The sequence below is a fragment of the Canis lupus genome, chromosome 37, assembly GCF_011100685.1.
Source record: "Canis lupus familiaris isolate Mischka breed German Shepherd chromosome 37, alternate assembly UU_Cfam_GSD_1.0, whole genome shotgun sequence".
Classification (NCBI taxonomy): domain Eukaryota; kingdom Metazoa; phylum Chordata; class Mammalia; order Carnivora; family Canidae; genus Canis; species Canis lupus.
In genome coordinates, this window is record NC_049258.1 from 17,892,639 (window position 1) to 17,918,047 (window position 25,409).

The following is a 25,409-nucleotide window of genomic DNA, read 5'->3' on the forward strand; positions in this document are numbered from 1 at the left end:
GCCCCTAGAATTTATAGATAGGATGCAAGGTCAACAAACAAGAATCAATTATATTGGCAACAGAAACCTGTAAGCCAGAGTGCCTGGGTAGCTCAGTCATTTATGCTACCAACTCTTGGTTTCAGCTCAGGTCATGATCTCAGGGTTGTAAGATTGAGCCCTGAGTCAGGCTCCATGCCTAGCTGAAGATCCTCCCTCTCCTTCTGCCATTGTGCTCCCTCTCTCCTTAAAACAAAACAAACCTTTAAGTCATAACTAAACATCAATACAATTTACAGTAGCTGTTCCCCTAAAAAAAAAAAAAAAAGGAAAAAAGAAATTGTATGCATAATGAACACATATAGAATCTCTATGCTGCTCTATGCTGAAAACTACAAAATGCTGAAGAAATAAAGAAGATCTAAATAAATTGAGTCATTCCCATTCACGAATTGGAAGATTAAACATAGTAAAAATGGCAAATTCCTTCAGAATGATTAACAGACTTACTGTAATTCCAATCAAAACCCTAGCAGGATATTTTGTAAACATAAAGTTGAATCAAAAATTAGTATGGAGGGAACCCTGGGTGGCGCAGCGGCTTAGCGCCTGCCTTTGGCCCAGGGCGCGATCCTGGAGACCTGGGATCGAATCCCACGTGGGGCTCCCGGTGCATGGAGCCTGCTTCTCTCTCTGCCTCTCTCTCTCTGTGAAGTGACTATCATAAATAAATAAAAATTAAAAAAAATTAGTATGGAAAGGGAAAAGGATTAGAACAGCCAAAACAATTTTGAAAAAGAAGAATAAAATTAGAGGAATGGCATTATCTTATTCTAAGATCTTCCATAAAACCCCTCCAAGACAAAGAAGGAGATGTATAGATCAATGAAACAGAACATAGTCCAGAAATAAACCCACACGAATATGGTCAATTGACTTTTCACAAAAGTTTAAAAGAAAGTCGATGAAAACAAGCATGCTCTTTTCAACAAGTGGCGCTAGCAGAATTATACATCAGTAAAAAAAAATGCACCTTGACATAAATCTTTTAATAAATTAATTTTTTATTGGTGTTCAATTTACCAACATACAGTTGCTATGCTCATCCCGTCAAGTGTCCCCCTCAGTGCCCGTCACCCATTCACCCCCACCCCCCGCCCTCCTCCCCTTCCTCCACCCCTAGTTCGTTTCCCAGAGTTAGGAGTCTTTATGTTCTGTCTCCCTTTCTGATATTTCCCACACATTTCTTCTCCCTTCCCTTATATTCCCTTTCACTATTGTTTATATTCCCCAAATGAATGAGAACATATAATGTTTGTCCTTCTCCGATTGACTTACTTCACTCAGCATAATACCCTCCAGTTCCATCCACGTTGAAGCAAATGGTGGGTATTTGTCATTTCTAATGGCTAATATTCCATTATATACATAAACCTTATGTGCTATAAAAACTACTAAATGGAATATAGATCTAAATGGTTTTTTGTTTGTTTATGTAGAGCCCAATGCAGGCTAGAATTCACAATCCTGAGTTCAAGACCTGAGCTGAGATCAAGAGTTGGACCCTTAACTGAGTGAGCCATCTTGGAACCCCTAAATGAAAAATGTAAAATACAAAATACTTGGAAGAAAACATATGAGAAAAATTTAATGACTTGAGTTTGAGCAAAAGGTTCTTAGATATGATACAAATTCACAAGAAAAAAATTTATAAATCTGAATTCATCAAAGTTAAAATTTTTGTTCTATGAAACCCATCTCAGAACTAGCTACAGATAGGGAGAAAATATTTACAAGTCACATATATGACAAAAGACTTGTATCTATTGAGGAAGAGCCAGAGCCTGATGACTTCACATGTTGCCACATGGGCCACCTGGGCAAGGCTTGAATAGCAGCTGAATCTTGACAGAATGCCTTGTGGTCCCCCTGGAACATGAGAGCATGGGAGATCTGAGAGGTGCTGCTATAAGGCTACTTCTCTCTGGCTTCCCTATCAACCCTGGAGAGTCCTGAGATAGCACTCATAATTTCAGGGTTCTTATCGGTTATGTGGCTTTTCTGCTTTGCTAGCATTAAGGCACATGTATAGCTATAAAAGTGATGAGCAGCACCATGGAATGGAATCCTCAGCAATAGAGCATCCTATCATTCCTACTATACTCATCGGGACTCTTATGGCTTCTTTTGTTTCAGTGTCATCCCACACAAAGGCCACAGAGAGCTGATTCTTTTAAGCTACTTGTCTTTTCACTCAATGTAAAGAGTAAACTGAGTCAAAAAAGGGCTCATTGTTTCTTTACTAGCTGAATCTGGAAGACTGGCTTTGCCTTGTGCTTCACAGTATCAGAATATATAAAGAACTCTTAAAGCCTGATATTTAGAACAAGCAACCCAACTAAAAAATGGGCAAAATATCTGGATAGAAAATCCACCAAAGGGCAGCCCGGGTGGCTCAGTGGTTTAGCTTCTGCCTTCAGCCCAGGGCGTGATCCTGGAGTCCCAGGATCGGGTCCCGCATCAGGTTCCCTGAGTGGAGCCTGCTTCTCCTTCTGCCTATATCTCTGCCTCTCTCTCTCTCTCTCTCTGTGTGTCTCTCATGAATAAATAAAATCTTAAAAAAAAAAAAAAAAGAAAAAGAAAGAAAATCCACCAAAGAAGATATGTGGAAGGTAAAATAAGCACATGAAAAGCTGTTCAATATCATTAGGCATTAGGGAAATGCAAATTAAAGCCACAATGCAATACCACTACATACATATTAGAAAGACTAAAATTTAAAAAATACAGTACTAGAAAAGATGCAGAGCAATTGGAATGCTTGCATGGCTGGTGGAAAGCCAAATGATTCGAGGATTCTGGAAAAACCGTTTGGCATTTCTTAGAATGTTCAACATGCATTTATCTTTATGACCTAACAATTCATTTCCTGGGTATTTAATCTCAGCAACCAAAATGTCCCTACACAGGTGAATGAATGAACAAATTGCAGTATATCCATACCGTGACATACTATCTAGCACTAAAACAAGAAACACCCTATTCACACAACATGAATAAATCTTAAATGCACTTTGCTAAGAGAATGAAGCCATTCTCAAGGAGTTACATACTCTATAATGCCATAGGACAGTCTTGAAATGACAAATCTGTAATAACAGAGAACAGATCGTTGGTATTGGGGGTAGAGGTGCAGAGAGGGTGTGACTACAAAGGGAACAAGGTATTTTTGGTGGGTAATGGAACTGTTCTGTATCTTGATTGTGGTAGGGATTGCATGAATCTATTTACATGCTAAATTTAGAGAACCAAAAAAGGCAGTTTCACTATATATATATATATATATATATATATATATATATATATATCAAAAACAGGCAAGTTTGCTGTATGTTAATTTAAAAATAAAATTTAAAAAGAAAAAAGAAGGGAGAACAATGATAAAATAAGAGACAACTAAAAAAATTGCAATTTTTGGACTTTGTTTGGATTCTGATTTGAACAAACCAACTACAAGAGGCATTCTTGATAGAACCAAGAAAACTTTAAGGTTTATTTGGAAGTATAAGTTAAATTTAAGCTTTTTAATTATGATGATGGCCTTGTAGTAATGTAGAAAAAATCTTCATCAGTTAGGTATGTATTCTGAAACACACATGTATGAGTGAAATAGGATTAAGTCTGGGATTTAGCTTTAAAATAAGTTAGGAAAAAGGTGAGAGAGATACATCGGCAAATGTTGAAGCTAGCGGTTCATTATACGATCTTTACTATTTTTGAGTATGTTTGAAGTTTTCTGTAATTTTTCTTAAAAATGGAAAACAGGTTTCAAAAACTGAGAACTTCCTTTCCACATTTATTATAAGGCAGTAGACACTATAGGCCTACAGTTGGTTTCCATCTCAATGTCAAATCTTTCCAATGATTTCAAATAAATAAATGCTGTGTATGCCAAAAATAATACTGACACATGGAAAAAAAAAAAACTAGTCTCCTAGAAATCTTACACCTTGAGCAAAAAACTCCTAAAATTACTAGATTAGTAATGATTTGCAGTTAGATTTTAAAATAGCATATCAAAACAGCTTCTTTTATATATTACCATTTTCAATGACACTATCAAAGAAATAAAGGGTGAAAAATTTACAGCAATAATTGTGATTCTAAAAACCTCAGCTAAAAAACAAAATTACTCAGGCTTTTTGATTCTCATTAATTATTTACACAGTGTGGCTCTCTTGCTGTGTTGGTCCAGTCTGTTCTTTTGAGTATTATTATTATTTATTGTTTTCTTGAGCACTTAGCACAGCATGATATACATGATGACAAATTCCCTCCCCAGGGGCAACAATCAAAGCCACACAAGCAAAACACAAAGATTAGCTATTTAAGAAATAAAATCCAAATTAAAGGTTAAGAAACACATTCTGAATTCTCTGTTTTCTTTTGCTTTCAGCTTTAAGCCCACGATACAACATATGCTTCTTTTAGGAGCCCAAAAGAAGAGTGACGTTGGCAAGACAAACCAAAAACAAAACCAACGGGTGTAGGAGATAGAAAACATCCTAGATATTATTCTAAGAAGACATCCTGTCTTAGAAACCCTTTCATTCTCTGAGATATCTAAATTACTAAAACCTACTCCTAGCTCCAGTGGACTGTAATAGCTTTGGTGTGTATGATTTGGGTTTTCCCAACAGACTTCTCTGTTCCTTTTTTTTTTTTTTTTTTCTATAATACCACTCTTGCTTCAGGAACTGCCTCCCCCAGTCTGTGTATTCCTAATGAGACTGTCAATCACAATGCACCTTTCCCCTACCTAATAATGACATTGTGCTGAAGGCTATAGGCCTGGAAAAGCCCAAGGTCATTTTTACAGACTGTGCAATGAAATTTCTCTGCAGGGTCCATTAGGTCCATTTGCAAGAAAAAAAAAAAAAAAAAGAAATAGTTATAGTTTAAGTGCTGGCAGTTCCAAGCCCCAAATCGAGCCTCTGAGACCCTAGTTCCTATAGTCCTTTAGGTCATTTGAGCTACTCCACAATCCTTTTATCTTTATTTATTTACTTTTGGGAAGGAGAGGTAGAAAGAGAATCTTAAGCAGGTTCCATGCTCAAAGCAGACATAGGGCTCCGTCTCATGACCTTGAGATTATGACCTGAGACAAAATCAAGAGTCAGGCACTTAACTGACTGAGCCACCCAGCTGCCCCTTCACAATTCTTTTAAGCTAGCACACCCAAGTTTGGGGTTACAGTAGTATGAATTAGGTTTCTTTTGTCATTTGCACCCAAAAGAATCCTGAGAAGTTAAAAGAAGTTGCCCAAGATCCAAAGGCTCTTAAAAGATAGAGTCATTATTCAAACCCAGGTCTCTCCACCTCCACATAGTAGACTTTTCCTACTATGCCCACTTACTTTTTATGTTACAGATGTTCCTAAAATCTAGTTTCCTTAAGATTGAGAAAGGAATGAAAAGGGGCTGAAAGGGAGTGGGTCAGTTTATCTAATCCTATATTGGTGTCTTGGTAATAGGTGGAAGATAAAAACTACAAATACCATAATCTAATAAAATTCTATCTTAATCCATTTTGCACAGTATTTAATGCATATGAACAAGAACTCCAGGTAGCAATCATACAAACTTCTACCTACGAGCAAATCAAAGGTGTAGAATTCTAGGAAAGAATGGTATTGAAGTATTTTCTCTTCCCTCTACTCTACCCAGTTGTAATGGTTGCATTAAAAAATAATGTTTAATACCAACTGCACCAAATAAAAGCTTTAAGTTTTTGAAGTTTATAGAGAATACCTCTATTTGTTTCAAGTGTCTTTTTTTCACTCTCTCACCAATCTATGCAAGGAAAAAAAAGTACTGAAATGATTCTAGCAGATTACAAATTAAATTAATGGCTTGTTCTTTGATAGCAATTACTTTTAAACATCAAATCAAATGTTTCCTCACTTTCTTATCCTATTTATTCACCTCTGAAAGATTTTATTTTTAAGTAATCTCCACACCCAACGTGGGCTTAAACTCACAACCTCAAAATCAAAAGTTGCATGTTCTACCAACTGAGCCAGCCAGGTGTCCCCTCACTTTTCTATTTTAAATGATTACTTTGTTAATTTTTTAAAAATTTATTCATGAGAGACACAGAGAGAGGCAGAGACATAGGCAGAGGGAGAAGCAGGTTCCTTGCAGGAAACCCAATGTGACACTCGATCCCAGGATCACAGAATCATAACCTTATCCAGAGGCAGCCGCTAAACTGCTGAGCCACCCAGACGTCCCACTTTTGTTAACTTTTAAAAGTACTCTGTTCCAAACTAAAAGTCACTGTTTTTTTTATTTTTATTTATTTGAGAGAGACAGAGCATAGGCAGGGGGAGTGGCAGAGGGAGAGGATGAAGCAGACTCCCAAGAGCAGGGAGCCTGACACAGGGCTGGATCCCAGAACTCTGATCCTGGGACTCTGATTCCAGGACTCTGGGATCATGACCTGAGCCAAGGGCAGATGCTTAACCAACTGAGCTGCCCAAGTGCTCCTAAAAGTCACTGTTTGAAACCTATGAAATATCCCATTATATTGAACTATAGGATGATAAATTATTTCATATTCTCCTATGAATGAAAGTGGCATGAAATCTGTTGCAAGCCCAGGTGTCAGTAGATGAGAGAAGCTACCACATTCTTTGGACAGATACTCAACTTGAGTCCTGGTGGTTCCAAGGCAGTAAGGCAGAAAGGCTTCCTGCTTCTACTAAGGCAGCTCTTCATTCATCAGTATTTCACAAAGACTGTGCAGAAGCTTTTGTTTGAAGAAATAATTCCACTGCCTAAAAATAGAGGCTTAGGATAGGGTGGTAGAAATCATTTGCATTGTATATTATATTTGTTTTTCCCTTTCAAAATCAATGTGCTTTTAATTCTTATTAATGTTTTTATAGTATACCATTGATATAGGTATCAAAACAGTGACTTTTTTTTGGAACAGTGTACTTTTAAAAATTAACAAATACTTTGTGTCTTCTATAAGCCGAACTTAAAATATGAGGGCAAATGAAACAAAACTATTGCTGCCTCAATTTGAAAGCAATTATGCTTTTTTTTTTAGAGTTTTAGGGAAAACCAAATGGCAAGGTTTCTAGAATCAGAACATTTTTGCCTTTTAGCTATGTAAAAACTTAAAAGTTAAACCTTGCACTGGAAAAATTTAGAATCTTTGAGTTCAAAGTTTCTCCTACCACTGTATTAATCTAGTCTTTGATTTCTCTTTCTATAGAGAGAGCATATAAAAACATGTTTAGCATTTCCTCCTATTCCAGGTTGCATTTTATCTTGAGTAGATTTAAAACCAGATTAGTTGTAATAGGATTCCAGGATGTGGGCAGATGTCTACTTGTCATAGACGATCTTTCTTGCAATCAGCTCCTTCATTATTTCGTTGGTACCACCATAGATTGGCTGAGCTCGGGCATCCACATAAGCTCTAAATAAATCAGAAGATGATTGAATGAGTAAATAAAAGATATTGGAAATTACAAATTTTGTCTTACCGGGTAACTATCAGTTACTTTTAAGTATTTTTTTAATGAAATCTGAATATTTAAAGCTCTTTATAAATTACTTTTTTTCACTATGGTGTTCATTTTAGATTTATATAATTATAAAATTCTATCAAGATACTGATCATCTGTATAGCTTTGCTTTAGTTTGCTTAATGAGATTACATTTTTTAAAAGATTTTATTTATTTATTTGACAGAGAGAAAGAAAAAGCAGGTGCACAGAACACAAGCAGGGGGAGTGGCAGGCAGAGGGAGAAGTAGAAGCTGGCTCCCCAGGAGCCTGACGAAGGACCCTGGGATCATGACCTGAGCCAAAGGCAGATACCCAACAGACTGAGCCATCCAGGTGCCCCAAAATCACAATTTCAAAATAACATTTATTAGTATGTTTCATTTGATTTAATTTTGTTAAATTCAGCTCACATAATAGCATTCTTAAAAAGGCTATTTCAGGCTTAGAATGGACAGAATGTCTTAATTTGTTATTTTTAATGTATCCTTAAGAAAGTTGAAATCCACTGGTTTTATAGGAAACAAAAGAGAAAACAAAGTATCTATTTTCTAACATCCCTTTAGATTGCCACCACCATTGCTGTCCTCAGGAGTATAAATTGATGCTTTAAAAAATATTACTTCCCACAAAGTTAACAAGTAACTTATTTTTTGGAAATCGTTAATAGTCATTCCAGTAATGTATGACATTAAAATACTGAGTGCCTGAGTCTACTGCCACAAAAAAAAAAAAAAAAAAAAAAAAAAAATTTGTTACCAGGAATTCTCATTTGGTAGCAATGATAGCAACCATGAAACTTTATAGTTGTTTTTACCTCTTCTCATCTCATTTTATCCTCTCAGCTCTGGCATCAGGAAGGATAAATATTATTATTGTTTTGTAGGTAAAGGAACTCAGGTGCAGAGCAGTTGCCACATGTACTAATTAATGGTTGCTATTTAATGGTCACATAACAGATAATTAATTGGCAGGCTGGAATGAGAAAGTAGGTATCTCACCACTTCAGCAAGTATCTTTTTTATTATAGCACAATATTTTAATTGGTCTAGGCATGCAAGACTAGTTATTAAGCTTTGGACTTTACTAGTAGACAAATGTAAAGGCATTTTTTTCAAGCAGTTTTTTTTTCTTTTTTTAAATTTCACATTTGAGAAAAATTAAATATGCCAGCTCTCTAGGAACATGATCAATTCTGGACTCTCCATATTTATCATGGGACTTTGCAAAAAGTAAGCACTCAGTAAATATTTATTGATTTAGGGTATTATAAAGGAATTTTTGAGTCTCAATATGACTTTTTGATGGAACTTGAAATATGAAGACATTTGCATTTTCAAATATATTTTTTTCTTTTGAACAGAATCCATTGTTACCCACAAAATCTAACACTTGCATATAGAGAATCTACCTGGCATTTCAGCCTACTTCAGCAATTTCAACACTTCTTTAGAAATTTTTGGACTGGGCTGGGTTTTTTTTTTTTTTTTTTTTTCCCTTCACATTAAAGAAGTTCCAATGGAGTAGGTAATGACAGAGATCAGTAGGCCTTTTATAAGTTACTAATTAAATTCAGTCACCAACTAAAATTAACAGAGAAAGGCAGCAGAAGGAATGTTTAACCACATAGTTATGAAGCTCTGTATCTCAGGCTGTTCTTCCTAACATGGCAGAGAAGTCTTGAAATGGCAAAGCTTAATAAACCTCACTTCTCACAGGCAGCAAGCCTAATGAGTAAGACTGAACCAAATTCACATGCATAAGACCAATTATTTAAAAACAAATAAAAAATAAAATGCAACTAAACAAAAAAGCAAACACAAAACAAACAAAAAAACAAATCCCAAAAACATACACAAATAATACAGCTTGATCTGAAGATATAAGAAACACAATTAGAATGATTTTCTTCCATAGAAAGTCTGCACTGCAACCACACACTGTCTAATGTGTCTAATCAGCCTTTTGATATTATCTACTATTCTCTCTCTTGCTAACCTATGAAAAGTTCTTTCCTCATGTCTTTGGAGAAGAGAAATAGCAGTCTAGTTTAAAAGTTCATACAATCTTTGAACTAACAAAGCAGCCAAGCAGGGGATTATTATTCCTAAAAGGAAATATAAGTCTCTCAAATTGAAACCAGGCATTTCAATAAGCCATCAAACTGCAATATTTGCTTGCTACTGACCTGAAGGAATGGCCTCTAAGAAAACAGAGGGCAAGACTCACTCTGCACTCTGATCTTGAGCCATGTGGATGGGTGATGCCACTTCACTTCACAGGCCTTTCTTGGAACCTGAACTAGACCTACACAGACACTGAGCCACTGCATGTCTACATTTCGAGCAGCGGTTGTAATGGCACAGTCAAGCAGAAGAATATAGATATTCATTATGAGTTTACTTTCTTAGCATTGTGAATATTGTGAATAAGGTGGATTAATATTGTAAATAAAACATGAAAATGCACAGAAAAAATTCCAGTGATGATTTACTTTGTGCTAGTATAACTCAATGTTTATGTCTGATTTCATGACTATACAAAGATAAAAAAATAAATCTGCTTTTGATTAAAGTTAATTTGAAGTAGATCTGAAAGGATATACCAAAATCCAAATCCAAAGATTATCTCCCCCACAAAAAAAATATATATATTTATCATTTAGTTACTTTATGTCTACATTCCCAAACAAGGGAAAAGCCCTAGTTGCTGCTGAGTTTTTATAAAAGGTTATAAATTACACACACTCTGTGATTAAAGCTTTCTGAACTGCCCCAATGGCTACAGAAAATTAGTAGATTATATCTATGCTGGAGCTTCTGTTCTTAATGTAACTTAACTAAAATGTTTAATTTTCCTCATTAGAGACCATAAGTAGTATATCAAATGTTTTCAATTATGTCTGCCAAAATGATAAATTTGAAAGTCAGTCTGAATACTAGTTTGATATTTTTTCCCTTCAGATAGTCTGTGTTTAGATTAAAATTAGAATAGAAAAAGTTTTTAGAAGCCCACAGCATTCACATTCTCAAATGCAGAACTCAACTGGACTTCTCTCCATCTAGTAAAACTTCCTTGAGTAGGTTTTATAAACTGAAAATATTGCTAAATCAGAGGAAAAGTGTATTTTCTAGAGTAATGAGGAGAAATGCCGTCAAGAGATGACTAAGGCAAAAGACTATGGGAAGAGAGAAAGAAGAAATGGATGAAGAAATATGGAAGAGGACGCTGCCTACTGACAAACTAGTACTGCTCCAGATAACAAGAATATTCTTAAGTAAGAGGTGCGTGGGTGGCGCAGTGGGTTGAGCAGCTGACTCTTGGTTTCAGCTTGGGTTGTGATCTCGGGGTCATGGGATCAGGCCCCACATCAGGCTCTGTGCTGGGCCCAGTCTGTTTGGGTTTCCTTCTCCCTCTCTCTCTTCCCCTTCCCCCCTACAAGCTCTCTCTCTAAAATAAAAAATAAATCTTCAGAAAAATACTTACCTGTAAGAGTAAAAAAAAAAAAAAAGGTCTGTTTTATCCCTTTCGAAGGAAATAAAAATTCTCTTTAAAAAAATTAATACTTTTGACTGTTTTCTAGAGCAAAATGAATTATTAAATAGTTAAGATATGACAACCTTGATCCTTTTCATATTTAAATTTTTTTCTGAAATGCCAATTTTTTAAAATGTTTACTTTTAAACAGTGATATTTTAGGGGTGCCTGGGTGGCTCAGTCAGTTGTGACTCACTCTTGGTTTCAGCTCAGGTCATGATTTCAGGTCCTGGAATTAAGCCCTGCATTGGGCTCCCTGCTCAGCGAGGAAACCTGCTTCTTCCTCTGCCTCTTCTGCATCCCCCCCCCCCACCCCTCTACCCCCCACTGCTCCTGTTCTCTCTCAAATAAATATATAAAATCCTTTTTAAAAAATAAAAATAAAAAGTGATATTTTATTTTATTTTTTTAATTTTTATTTATTTATGATAGTCACACAGAGAGAGAGAGAGAGGCAGAGACATAGGCAGAGGGAGAAGCAGGCTCCATGCACTGGGAGCCCGACGTGGGATTTGATCCCAGGTCTCCAGGATCGCACCCTGGGCCAAAGGCAGGTGCTAAACTGCTGCACCACCCAGGGATCCCCTGATATTTTAAAAGAAGACATAGAAATGATGAACAGATATATGAAAAAATGCTCATTGTCATTCAGAAGAATGTGGAGAAACTGAAACTTCTCAACGCTATTGGGGGAAACATAAAATGGGGCAGCTACTATGGAAAACAGTATGGAGGTTCCTCAAAAAATTAGAAAGAACTACTCTATGATCTTAAAATCCCACTTCCAGGTATTTATTGCAAAGAATTGAAACCAGGATTTCCAAGCAATATTAGCACAGATGATGTCCATGCACAGATGAATGGATTAAGAAAATGGAATGGGATACTGTTCAACATTAAAACAGAAGGAAATTCTGTAATGTGTGACAACTTGGATGGATTTGACCATTCTGCTAAATGAAATAAGCCAGTCACAGAAAGACAACTACTATATGATTCCACCTATGTGAGGTATCTAAAATAGCCAAACTCATAGAACCAAAGAGAAATGGGAGTTGCCAGGAACAAAGGAAAGGGATAATGGGGAGTTATTACTTAATGGGCATAAAGTTTCAGTTAAGCAAGACGAACAGGCTTTAGAGGTCTGCCGTACAATATTGTACCTATAGTTAACAATAGAGTATGGAACACTTAAAAATGTTTGAAGAGGGTAGATCTCATGTTAAATGTTCTTACTACAGGAAAATAAAATACTTAATAGTCAATGCAAACTAAAGGGAGAATAATAATCTATCTTCTACCCATTATATTCATACAAGGTTCAAAAAGCAAGACCATTCATTATTTAGGAGGATAAACTATCCTCAAATGTTTTTTCATTTGAGTATGCGTTGCTATTAACTAGAGAAAATAATCCGGCAAAGTATTAAAATGTAAAATATGCATACTTTTGAACCAGCAATACTACTTTTGGAACTCTGTCCTGTAGTAATAGAAAACACATGTATCTAAGACAAACATTTAAAGGTGTTTTGTTGCAGTATTTATTATCACAATAAAAGAGTCGAAATAACCTGTGTAATTATGGTTAACCAATAAAATACAATATCATTCAACTATAAAAAATGTGATATTAATCTTCCTATAGAGTCATTCTTATAAAGGCAAACTTTATTATATTGGTCTCTTCATTTTCTTTAAAAATGATAAAATCCTAGTTACAAGCTGATAACATGAAGCTGTTTCATCTGCTTGAACACTCTGTAGAGAGATGATAAATACAAAAATTTTGCATCTTTTTCCTCTACACTCAATGTACAGAGTAAAGAAATTTTCCTTTTTCTCCACATCATCTGGAAGAATGTAACACAACAACCATACTCACTTTGCAACTGGGTAGTCCCACATGTACCCCCAACCTCCATGGAGCTGGACACAGTCATAAGCAATGCGGTTTTGTAACTCAGATGTCCTAGATGACCAAAATAAAAAGCAAAAAGGAACATTTCAAATGGATTTTTATGAGGTGCTTCACGATCAGAAAACAGATTATTTCTATTTAAATACATAAATTTATCAAATAATTACAATTAGACATTAGCCAACCAAAGATTATAAATTACATATGAAATTAATCTCTGGACCATTTTCACATAATGAATACTTTCTTCATCATTTAGTTCTGGCTGGGTTTTGTTAAGGCTAGAAATAAAATGTAGAAAACATAGACTATTTATTAGGTTTTGGCTACTTCAGGCCTGAAAAGGACAAAGTAAAAATCTGAATTTGGTCTATTTATTTAGATTCTTTGCATGATCTAAATTAACTATATAGTTAAACAGCCATCTATTTCCTTCTGTCATATAATATCTCTTTTCCTCCAAAGATGTCACTTCTACCTGAAGCAATTTGGAATTTCAGTAACTGTGAAAAAAAAGCTTTTTTAAGGATTTTCAGAAATAAACTGAAAGTAAAAGTAAAAGCCTAAAAGGGTAGATAGACTACTATTAAGGTACATACCATTATATAGGAAACTTGTTAAATGATTTGGTTTTTATTATTCCCAAAGTATATGAAATACTTGAGAAATATTCTTGATTGATCTTATCACAGTAATTTTAACTATCATTAAAATTCATAAGATAACTGGTAGAGATTTTATTCATCTTAATATAGAAACGTAAGTTCAAAATGCTTTTCAACTTTACCCCTCCTTTTGTAAAGTAACCTCTGCCCACAATGTAGGTCTTGAACTCATGATCCTGAGATCAAGAGTCACATGCTTTACCGACTGATCCAGGTACCCCTGGATCTATTTTTCAATAGTGCTTTCAACAAAGCAAAAGTAAGCATATCCACATTTTCCTATTTTAAATAATTTTTAACTCAAGCCATAGGATAGGTGAAGATATTCCTAATAATCACAGTAACAATATAATGATTAACAGATAAGACTCAGGGCGGCAACAATATTTGGAATTCTATACATTTTTGCATTTGGCAAATATTTTAGTGAAATATTTACTGGGCTACAACTAGTTGCTTCCTCTGCCTCAATGTGAAGTAACAATATGTCTATAAACAGTGTTTTCAAAGAACAATAAGGTCAATAGCTATCTGAATATCTCTTTTTCTAAAAATATCTTACCTAAAAAATTTTTACGCCTTTTCCAACTAAAGAACTTGCTATAAAATAAACGTAAAATATCTCCCCCAAAGTAGACGTTTCTAGCAATTCCACATCAATTTCAGCCTGCCAGTTTTATTATTTTGGAATCATTACATAAAGAACTATTCTGTATATTTCCCCATTCTATTTCTGATTGAACCAAACACAAGTTAATGAATAATGACAGGAATTTTTTCTAGGTTATTTTTGGGCTAATGAGATGTGAGAATGTTTGTTTTTAAAGCAAAGGAAACCAAACCCATTTCCAGAATCTGATTTAAACTGTGTTCTTACATCTTAAAATACACAAAAGCCTTATAGGAGTCTCTTTTCAATTAGCTCATCTTTAATACGAATGAAAAGTCTTTCAAGCTTAATAGGACATTTTCCCTTTCATTTAGTAGAACATGTGCAACTTTTGATTGGACAATTTTTCAAAAAAATTTTTTAGATTTGGATAACATTTTAGATAGAAAAATACAGTCCAATCTACTCACTTCACAGATATCAAAATGCTGGCCCAGAGAGAATTAAATTTAATTACAGTTATTAATGAAAGAATTGGGATTCCATCTCAGGACTCCAAGTCTTACTGTTCTGTTTTGTCTTATTATAGCACCACTCATCAGATAATTTGAAATTAAACTACTGCTTGAATGAACTCATCAGTCACCCTACTTCAGTATCTTAATATCTTATTTTCAATTGCAAGCTAAAAGTTAAATCAACTTGACTAATTTTTGGCAGATTATAAATAGGCTTAATGGGACCTTTCAGCATTTTTTTTTTAAAAAGTTGGTTCTTACTGTTAGTTTTCATTTTTACAGCCTTCTTCCTTTAAGACCCTCAAGGCGGAGTTTAAAGTTGGAAGAATTCCGTAATAGTCTGTGCAAACACCACATTTTAATTACTGAAGCACGCATACCAATATTTCGCCATGGAGGCAGTGGTGGAGTCCAGACGTTTCTTTTCATGCAGCTGGAGACAGCTGTCTACAAAAGCTCTGGTCACACAAATCTGTGTTTTTAATTCAGCTAGCTTATGCTGCACCGTCTTGAGTTTAAAGGACATGAAAGGAAAAAGAGAGCACATTTTTAGTCACCTAGCATATCAGAAATTCTATAACAGAAGATCTTTATAGCAATACAAAAGTGGAATTACCAGATTTTTTTTCTTCCTCTTAAAGAGGTATATATTAACTAAATAGCTTCAACTTAAAGCCCACTCTATTAATTGCTACAGAAATTTGTACTAAAAGATGAAAAAAGAGATAAATACATAAATAACATCTCATGTTTTAGATTAAAACATTTAGACCACGTAAGGAAACTGCTTGAGAAACAGCACAGCTGGGGCACCTGGGTGGCTCAGCCAGTTTAGTGTCTCCTTCAGCTCAGATTATGATCTTGGGGTCCTGAGATCAAGTCCTGATCAAGTTCCCTGCTCAGCGAGGAGTCAGCTTCCCCTTTACACTCTCTCTCTCTCTCTCTCTCTCAAATAAATACATAAAATCTTTGAGGAAAAAAAGAAAGAAAAACAGCATGGCTTTAATAGGTGAGCACCATCTGGTGGTACAGTCCTTTAAGTACAGCTGTTGAAAACACCTATTTATCTCCAGAATCTAAATCCACGAATAAGTCTCCTTCCCCCCCACCTTTTTTTTTTTTAATAATTTGTCTCTATTAATGAAATTAAATATACACATTTCTCTATTCTGTTTCTTTGTCTTGGAGTAAAATAACAAGCTGGAGACAGCATTAAAATATTTATTAGACATTATGTTATAAAGTATTTTTAAAGATTTATTTATTTTTAAATTTTTTATTTCATTTATTCATGAAAGACACACAGAGAGACGCAAAGACATAGGCAGAGGGAGAAGCAGGCTCCCCATGGGGAGCCCGATGGGGGACCTGATCCCAGTACCCCAGGGTCACGACCTGAGCCAAAGGCAGTTGCTCGTTCAACCCCTGAGCCATGAAATCCCTATATTACAAAGTATTTAATCTAGATCTATAGAATGTAGTAGAATAACAGCATCAGAGCACTCAAGAGATCAAAGTCCAGTAACCTCCAACCTCTTTCATCTCTCTTTGCCCTCCCTCTTATTCCTCTCAATAGCTAGCCTCTACCTTGAACTGAATAATCTGGAATGGCCAATGTTAATATTTTATACTTTTTCCTGCTGGCCGTAGACAACCTATTACTAGCCTTCAAGATCAATCTCTATTCTTAAATGTTTTTGACTGTTTTCATTTTAATCGAAGTTCTTACATTCCAGATTTTTGGCTCTTAACCTGGAATTCCGAGTTTTTATCTGGTCTCTTTGGTACCAACTCTTAAACCTCCTTCAGGAAACTGGCTTGGATTTGATATACTAGTCTTCCAACTTTGGGTAGCCCCCTGAAATACACCCCATTCTAGTTGGCCTCTTAGGTTCAAGGCCCAGTTATGGTCAACTGGCTGTCTTCCTTGTGGAAATCCAGATAAAGGCATGGAAGTTAGTGACAAAGATGGCACTGTTTAATTCAAACTAGAAATTAATGTGTCCTGCCTATGCACTGGCGAGTTCAAAGCCATGAGTGAGTCCCAAGAGGAAGGCTCTAGGGACCAGATTCTCAAGAGGATGCTGGCCCTGCCATTCCTACTGGTATAGCTCAAATAACAAAATTTAACCTTTTAGCATCACTGTGGTGGGAACAGTTTGGGTGCTTTCCATTTCTAGAAAAGAGAAGAAAAGGAATATAATAAGACCCAGGACCAGGCAAGACCTGAGTGCCAGGAGGAGTAGGAGCTCTGAACGGAGAGATTCCTCAGAGATGTATCAATATAACTACTATGCCAATGAAAAACCCAACTTCTGGAGGGTATTATGCTGAGTGAAATAAGTCAATCGGAGAAGGACAAACATTATATGTTCTCATTCATTTGGGGAATATAAATAATAGTGAAAGGGAATATAAGGGAAGGGAGAAGTAATGTGTGGGAAATATAAAGGGAGACAGAACGTAAAGACTGCTAACTCTGGGAAACGAACTAGGGGTGGTAGAAGGGGAGGAGGGCGGGGGGTGGGAGTGAATGGGTGACGGGCACTGGGGGTTATTCTGTATGTTGGTAAATTGAACACCAATAAAAAATAAATAAAAAAAAAACCCAACTTACTGCCTTTCCCTTGGCTTTATTCCATCCTGTTCTAGAAACAAACAATATGACTGGTACCTGATGGTTCCCAAACCAAGCAGTAGGAAGGTTAGCACCACACTTTTTCCACCTCTGTATCCTGGCCTCTAATCCAGAACATGCTGGGTCACATCAAAACCTTCTTCCCCTCTCACTCTTTCCCTTATGTGATCTATCTCCCTTTCTAGTCATTTGTATTTAATTAAGCTAAATCTCTACCATCTAATCAGCACCAAGTTTCCCACTGCCACCCTACATAACCAAGATTACTCACAGAAAATCAAAAGATGGAAGAAGAAATGAAAGAAAATGGGGAAATACTGTTTTATACACTGAAAACAGATGATTATATATTCATATTCCTCTAAGCTTACTCCTGGTTTAGTTCAATGACACTATAACACTTCATTTGGAAAATAAGGGAGAATCTGACAACTCTTTTTTAAAAAAATTATTTATTTTCATTTGAGATAGAGAGAGAGACAGAAAGAGAGAGAGCATGCAGTGGGGAGGGGCAGAGGGAGAGGGAGAGAATCTCAAGCAGACTCCTCACTGGGAGCAAAGTCCAATGCAGGGCTTGATCCCAAGACCCTGAGATCATGACCCAAGCTGAAATCAAGTGTCAGATACCCAACCAACTGGGCCACCCAGGCACCACGAGAATCTGACAATTCTTAAGATAATTTTGCCTTCTCTCCACTGTGATGGCACACTTGAGACCTTATACACTATTTACATTGTGAGAGAATCAAGATCTCTAAGCCCAATTCTCTCACATGACAGCTATTTCTCTAGGAATGCTGGGAAGTTCCAGAAGCTGAAGTTAAATTTTAGACCAGGATGGGCTCATTTAGAATTCTTGCTTAAATACATTTAGTGAGGTCTACAGGTTTAAAGAAATTAATGCCTCCAAGAATACATAATTTACTCTCTAGGGATAAAGAGATTAAATATTTACATATTCTTGGCATCACATTGGGTGCTACTATACAGATTATGTCTTGGCTCTTCACTGCAGATATTGCCTCATGCTTTCAGAAATTATTCTGTAATGGATGGTGGCGAATAATTGTACCACACATTATTAACAAAGTGCTTTTTGTGAATGATCAACACACTTATAGTATTTTTAAATATTCATTAATAATCATTAATAGACAATACTGCAGATAGCATTTTTTTTAAAAAGATTTTATTTATTTATTAATGAAAGAGAGAGAGAGAGAGAGCAGCAGAGACACAGGCAGAGGGAGAAGCAGGCTCCATGCAGGGAACCGAAGTGGGACTCGATCCCGGGTCCCCAAGATCAGGCCCTGGGCTGAAGGCAGCACTAAACCGCTGAGCCACCCGGGCTGCCCTGCAGATAGCATTTTAAAAATATCCTCGAAACTTACTGAGTGAATCAGAGTATTTTTCAGAGTTCTGAATGACATAACTCTTCGAATCACAGAATTATGGAATTGGAATATACTTTGGAGAGGTCATCTGGCCCATATTCCATTTAAACAACACCACTAATTATACTCTAATACTTTATGACTCAAATATGAAATATAATATCTTAGGTTTGCCATTTATTTTATAGATAATTAACCCCACATTCAAGGTCTTAAGAACTGGGTAATTACTTTTTGTAGGGATGTAAAGAAGAAGTGCTATTTTTTCCCTCTCCTATTCCTTTTTGTAATATTCTGTGCTCTTAGAATCAAGAGTGTACCCATAGGAAATAACTAAAAGCTTGTCTTAGAAAAGAACATTGAATTTTTACTTCATTGCCCATGGGTGAAGGAAGTGAGGAAAGAAAAAAATCTATTGACTTTAAATTTCTGGGTAGTAAAACGAGTGTTATGAGTTAAGAGTATAGGTTCTGGAGTTACAATATCTGTGTTATCTTGGAAAATTGCTTAACCTCCTCATGCCTCAATCCCCTTATCTGTAAAATGAGGGTAAATATGATTCTTGTTATATAGAGAGTTGTGAAGAAAAAAATAAGATGATTCATTTAGCACAGTGTCTGGCACAAGGAAACAATGCAATAAATGAGTCATTATCATTATTTAATATCTGAATTTTACCATTTTACTAACCTTTGGAAAAATCATAAGATTTTATATCAAATATAGAGAGTATGAATGAAAAGAGATGAAAACACTATAATAATTACTACTTAAGTATGATTGGTCTCCCTCCTAAAAAGAGTATGATTTTTTTTTTTTTTTTTTTGTGAAATGCATCCAAGTGGTCAGAAAGGCCCCAAATATTCAAAATTCAAGGATGACAAAAAGGAAGCAAACTGAATAGTTAAATGATCAGAAAATGGCATCTGGCTAAGTATGATATGGCATTTAAAGGTCCTCTATTTCATTTTAATAACTGGAACGATAGTATACCCGGCTCTAGAATAGGAGGTGTAAGCAGTGTATTGGTTGTTAATCTTCCTTGAATACATTCCTAGATTGAATATGAAAATATTATTCAAAGATACTTATTTCAATAAAACAGAAAGATTAGAAGAGATATCTCAGAAATCTGAGAATATACATATTTACTCGGAAAATCATAGTAGACAGGTATCAGGAATATACTAGTGGAAGCAATGCTACTGCCACCTAGTGAGATTTTGGTAAACTATCTTTGAAAGAAGGCCATACTTTCTTTGAAAAGGATTAAAACTGTCTCCTCTCTTTTTGCTATCAAAATATATGTATTTATTTAGTATACATATTAGTAAAAGAAAATATATAGGTTTACAAGGATATAGAAAATATGCTTGACTCACTTTTTATTTTGTAATTAAAAAAATATTTATTTATTTATTTATTTATTTGAGAGAGAGAAAGAGCATATGCACCTCTTTGGGGTGGGGAGGGCCGGAGAGAGTCTTAAGGAGACTCTGTGTTGAACATACAGCCTGACGTGGGGCTTGATCTAATGACCCTGAAATCATGACCTGAGCCAAATCCAAGAGTCAGACACTTAACCAACTGTGCCACCCATGTGCCCCAATGTTCACTTTTTTCATAATAGGGCTAAAGGCACGAAACTTGTGGTGGTTAGATTTCAGAAGCAAAAGCTATCACAGGAATACCTTGTTTTCTTGCTCTTTGCCTTATTGCGCTTTGCAGATGTTGCATTTTTTTTTTTTACATCTTGAAGGTTTATGGTGACGCTGTATTGACCAAGTCTAGAGGTGCCATCTTTCCAACAGCATTTGCTCACTTTGTGTCTCTGTGTCATATTTTGGTAATTCTCTATTTCAAAATTTTTCAATATTATTATATTTGTTATGGTTATCAGCGATCTTTGATGTTGTTATTCTTCTTGTTCTGAACTACCACAAACCACGCCCATGTAAGATGGTCAACTTAATCATTAAATGTGTCACTCCATTGACCAGTCATTCCCCCATATCTCTCCCTCTCCTTGAGCCTCCTTATTCCCTAAGATGCAAAAATACTGTAATAAGACCAACTAATAACCCTACAATGGTCTCTAAATGTCCAAGTGAAAGGAGTCACATGCCTCTCATTTTAAATCAAAAGCTAGAAATGATTAAGCTTATGAGGAAGGTATGTCAAAAGCCAAGATAGGCTGAAAGTTACGGTTCTTATGCCAGTTAGCCAAGCTGAGAATGCAAAAGTAAAGTTCTTGAAGGAAATTAAAAGTGCTCCTCCAGAGAACATGTGAGTGATAAAAAAGTGAAACAGCCTTATTGCTGATATAGAAAAGTTTCAGTGGTTTGGATAAAAGATCAAACCAGCCACAACATTTCCTTATGACAAAACCAAATCCAGGGGAAGGCCCTAACTCTCCTCAATTCTATGAAAACTGAGAGCAGTGAGAAATTTAAAGAAGTATGAAGTTGGCAGAGGTTGCATCATGTGTGAAGCAGCAAGTGCTGATGCAGAAGCTGCAGTAGGTTATCCAGAAATTCCAGCTAAGATAATGAACAAAGACTAACCACACTAACCAACAGATCTTCAGAGTAGATGAACCAGCCTTACATTACAAGAAGATGCCTCTATGACCCTCACAGCTAGAAAGGAGAAGTCAATGCCTGGCTTCAAAGCTTTGAAGGATAGGTTGACTTACTTGCTGGGGGTTTATGCAGCTGGTAATTTTAAGTTGGAGCCAATGCTCATTGGACATTCTGAAAATCCTAGGGTCCTTGAATTGTGCTAAATCTACTCTGCCTATGTTCTAGAACTGGAACAACTAAGCCTGGATAACAGCACATCTGTTTACATCATCAATGATTTATCAAATATGTTAAGGCCACTGCTGAAATCTAGCGCTCAGGAAAAAAAAAATCCCTTTCAAATATTACTGCTCGTTGACAATGTACCTGATCACCTCAGTTCTCACTGAGATGGACAATGAGAATAATGCTGTTTTCATGCCTGCTAACACATCTATTCTGCAGCCTGTGGATTAAGGAGTAATTTTGACTTTCAAGTTGTAGTATTTAAGAAACACATATCGTAAGGCTTTAGCTGCCATAGATAGTGGAACATTCATGATTCATAGAAAGAGGTTTAAATATCAACATTAATGGGAGTTTTAGAAGAAGCTGATTCTAGCTCTCACAGATAACTTTGAGGGAGTCAAGACTTCAGTGGAGAAAGTAACTGAGGATGTGGTAGGAATAGAGAACTAGAATCAGAAGTAGAGCCTGAAGATGGGATTAAATTGCTGCAATTTTATAATGAACTTTAACAGAGGAGGAGTTGCTTCTTACAGATGAACAAAAAAGTGGTTTTCTAGAGATGGAATCTACTGGTAAAGACTGTGGAAATGACAACAAAAGATTCAGAATATTACATAAACTTAGTTGACAAAGCAGCAGCAGGATTTGAGAGGATTGATTCTAATTTTGAAAGAAGTTCTACAGTGGATAAAATTCTATCAAACAGCATTGCATGCTATAGAGAAATTGTTTGTTGAAGGAAGAGTCAATGGATGTGGCAAAGTTCATTGTTGTCTTAAAAAAAAAAATGGCACAGCCACCCAACCTTTAGCAACCACCACCCTGATCAGTTAGCAGCCATCAACACTGAGGCAAGACCATTCATCATCAAAAAGAATACCACTCCCTTAAGGCTAGATGATGGCTAGCATTTTTAGCAATACAGTATTTTTTAACAAAAGTATGCACACCTTTTAGTTTTTTTTTTAATTTTTTTTTTACGTTTTTATTTATTTATGATAGTCACACAGAGAGAGAGAGAGAGAGAGAGAGAGAGAGGCAGAGACACAGGCAGAGGGAGAAGCAGGCTCCATGTACCGGGAGCCCGACGTGGGACTCGATCCGGGATCTCCAGGATCGCGCCCTGGGCCAAAGGCAGGCGCCAAACCGCTGCGCCACCCAGGGATCCCCTTGTAGTTTTTTTTTTAAGATTTATTTATTTGAGAGAGAGAGAGTGTGTGCATGCCCAGGCAAGGGGTAGAGGGAGAAGGAGAAAGAGTCTTAGGTAGACCCCACACTGAGTGCAGAGCCCCAGCAGGGCTCGATCTCATGACCCTGAGATCAGACCTGAGCAGAAACCAAGAGTCAGATGCTTAACTAACTGCACCACCCAGGTGTCCCTTATGTATGTATAATTTTTAGACATAATGCTGTTGCACACTTAATAGACTACAGTATAGTGAAAACCTAACTTTTATATGCACTGGGAAAGCAAAAAATTCATTAGACTTGCTTTATTGAAATATTCTGGAACAGAATCAGCAATATCTTCTAAGTATGCCTATAATGCACTTTGGGTAAAGTTCAGAAAGTCACAGAGTAATACCACTTCATATTGCTAGGAGCCTACAGTGTGTATTTTCAGAATCACACCTATGAAATGACATTTCAGCATACAACCTTTAGAAGGCAATCAATACATATTTGCTCAGTGAGACCAAAAGGAATAAATTATGTATATCACTATTTCTCAAAGGGAGAATATCAGCATTTTGAGTGAGACAATTGGTTGCTACACAAAACTATCTGTGAAGTATTGCACATTTAACAAACCTGGCTTCCAGAGCACTAAATACCAACTATACCCCCCTATTGGTATGTACCCCACTTCCTGACAATTCTAAATGCCTGGGGGGAAGAGGGCATTCACTGAGAATCACTGTGATGTATAAATTAATGATATGCAAATGAAAAGGAATATAAAATATAAAGCCCTTACTCTAAAGGAAATCACAATTTAGGCAAGTCAAATCATGCCATTTTCAAAAATATTTTCTAAAGTGTATGCCTCATTTTAGATTGAGATTCAGAACAACTACTTTTAGATCTGTATGCCAATAAGAAAGTTAGGATATAAAGAAGTTTTTTTCAGAATGGAAAAAGTTAACACTTTTTAACATACAGGTAGCACATAATTCTCAAAACGGCCTGGGATAGGTCCAGACCAGAAGCAAGAAGTGGATAAAAAGGTTCCCTTCACTGGAACAAAATGCAGGAAGACATTATGTAAAGGAAAAAATAGCAAACTTCAGGGAATGGTTACTTTGTCAGGCAATATTCTGAGCACTCTGAATGTATCATCTAATCCTCACAGCACTTCTATAAGGTAGCTACAGATATTATTCACACCTTGCAAATGAGAAAGAGATGGAGATACAAGTAGCTGAGCTAGGGCTTAGCCATGCCTGAAGTTAATTTATGTAATGCTGGTCCTAAAAAGCTACCAAAGTGTGTCATCTCTGCCATGTCCTTTATAAAGGCCATCATCTAATAGGTCATTCCACTTCAGACTGTTCAAGAAGATTTCCAACTCCAGGTTTTTTGCTGGTAAAATGTTTAACCAATTTTATGACTGCTTTGTTTATAAACCATTTAAGAAGAAACTAGATTCTAATATTTGATTGGCATGGTTAGTGATTATGGCCACTATGTGCTGAATTCTTTGGCAAATACCTTAAAGTTCCTTGCAAAACACAACCTTAAATGTGTTTAATCATCCACCTTCTATGTGCTTGATCCTGGATAGCTAAACTCTTCTAGTAAATCTAATATACAAAAAAGCAGAAGGTACTACTATAAACCCATGATCATAACCTCAGCTGAGTCCTCAATACTGCTAGCAGCCTTACTGTATTTTCCAAAATGGTTCGGTCTCAGTTTGCAGGGGTATTTCAAATCTTCCTCTCCTTGGGCACCTCCGTGACCCTTTGACTCACCTGTTTTTCAAGCACTGAGTCTCCCTATATTATGTAAGGGAAATGGAAGCCTTCATAAAAGAGCTTTTGCAACTTTCTACCAACAGAGCTAAGTATCTGACTGAACCCATACCCATCCTTTCCTCTTTTCTTCCTGTTACAATAGAGGAAACACATCTCTGCTGTAAGGGTGGGAAGGCCTGTCTTACCTGGGCTTTGGCACCCACATCCTAACACTTTCTCAAATATCATATGCAGTTGATTACCTTCTTCATATCTACAATCCTTCCCTCTTAACTAAATCCTTTCTCTGGGTATTAAAATATGCTTCCAGCATTCTCATCCTAATAATAATAACAAAAACTTAGTAATCTCCAAATATGCCATTTGACCCCAAATTCTGCCCCTGCCCTGTATCCTCTTTCTACCCGCTAGTAATCATCTTTCTCTTAACTATCATTCACAGCCAAACTCGGGGAAGAGTTGCCTGCTATTAGTATCTTTCCTTCCCCCCATTTCCATTTACTCCTCTCCCCACTCTCGTCTGGCACCACTCAACTATAATCCATTAATGGCTCCCAAGAAAGAATCTATCACTATGCCCAGTGGGCTCTCTTGACCTTCATTTTGGTTTCCCTCTAAGCGTCTCTGGCCCCACTCCTGCCTACTTGAAACCATCTTTCCTCTTGGCTTCTGTGACACTACTTGCTTGATTTGTTTTTTTCTTTCTAGCCATTCATTCTCTGTTATCTTTGTAGGTTCTTCCCCTCCTACTCCACTTTTAAATCCTGCATTTTTCTCAGG

The 25,409-nt window shown here is 36.3% G+C and overlaps 1 protein-coding gene across 1 annotated transcript in view; it reads right to left on the reverse strand.

Annotated features, from left to right (window-relative positions):
* Positions 1-1,601: 1,601 nt before the first annotated feature.
* The window catches only part of ACADL (acyl-CoA dehydrogenase long chain), a 47,248-nt gene continuing 23,440 nt past the window's right edge, over positions 1,602-25,409 (reverse strand). Inside the window, exons 9-11 of the mRNA XM_038585904.1 lie at positions 15,190-15,317; positions 12,981-13,067; positions 1,602-7,470 (exon numbers count right to left, since the gene is read on the reverse strand). Coding sequence (XP_038441832.1) covers positions 7,377-7,470; positions 12,981-13,067; positions 15,190-15,317 — 309 coding nt within the window. The 3' untranslated portion in view covers positions 1,602-7,376. The remainder of the gene's footprint in view (positions 7,471-12,980; positions 13,068-15,189; positions 15,318-25,409) is intronic.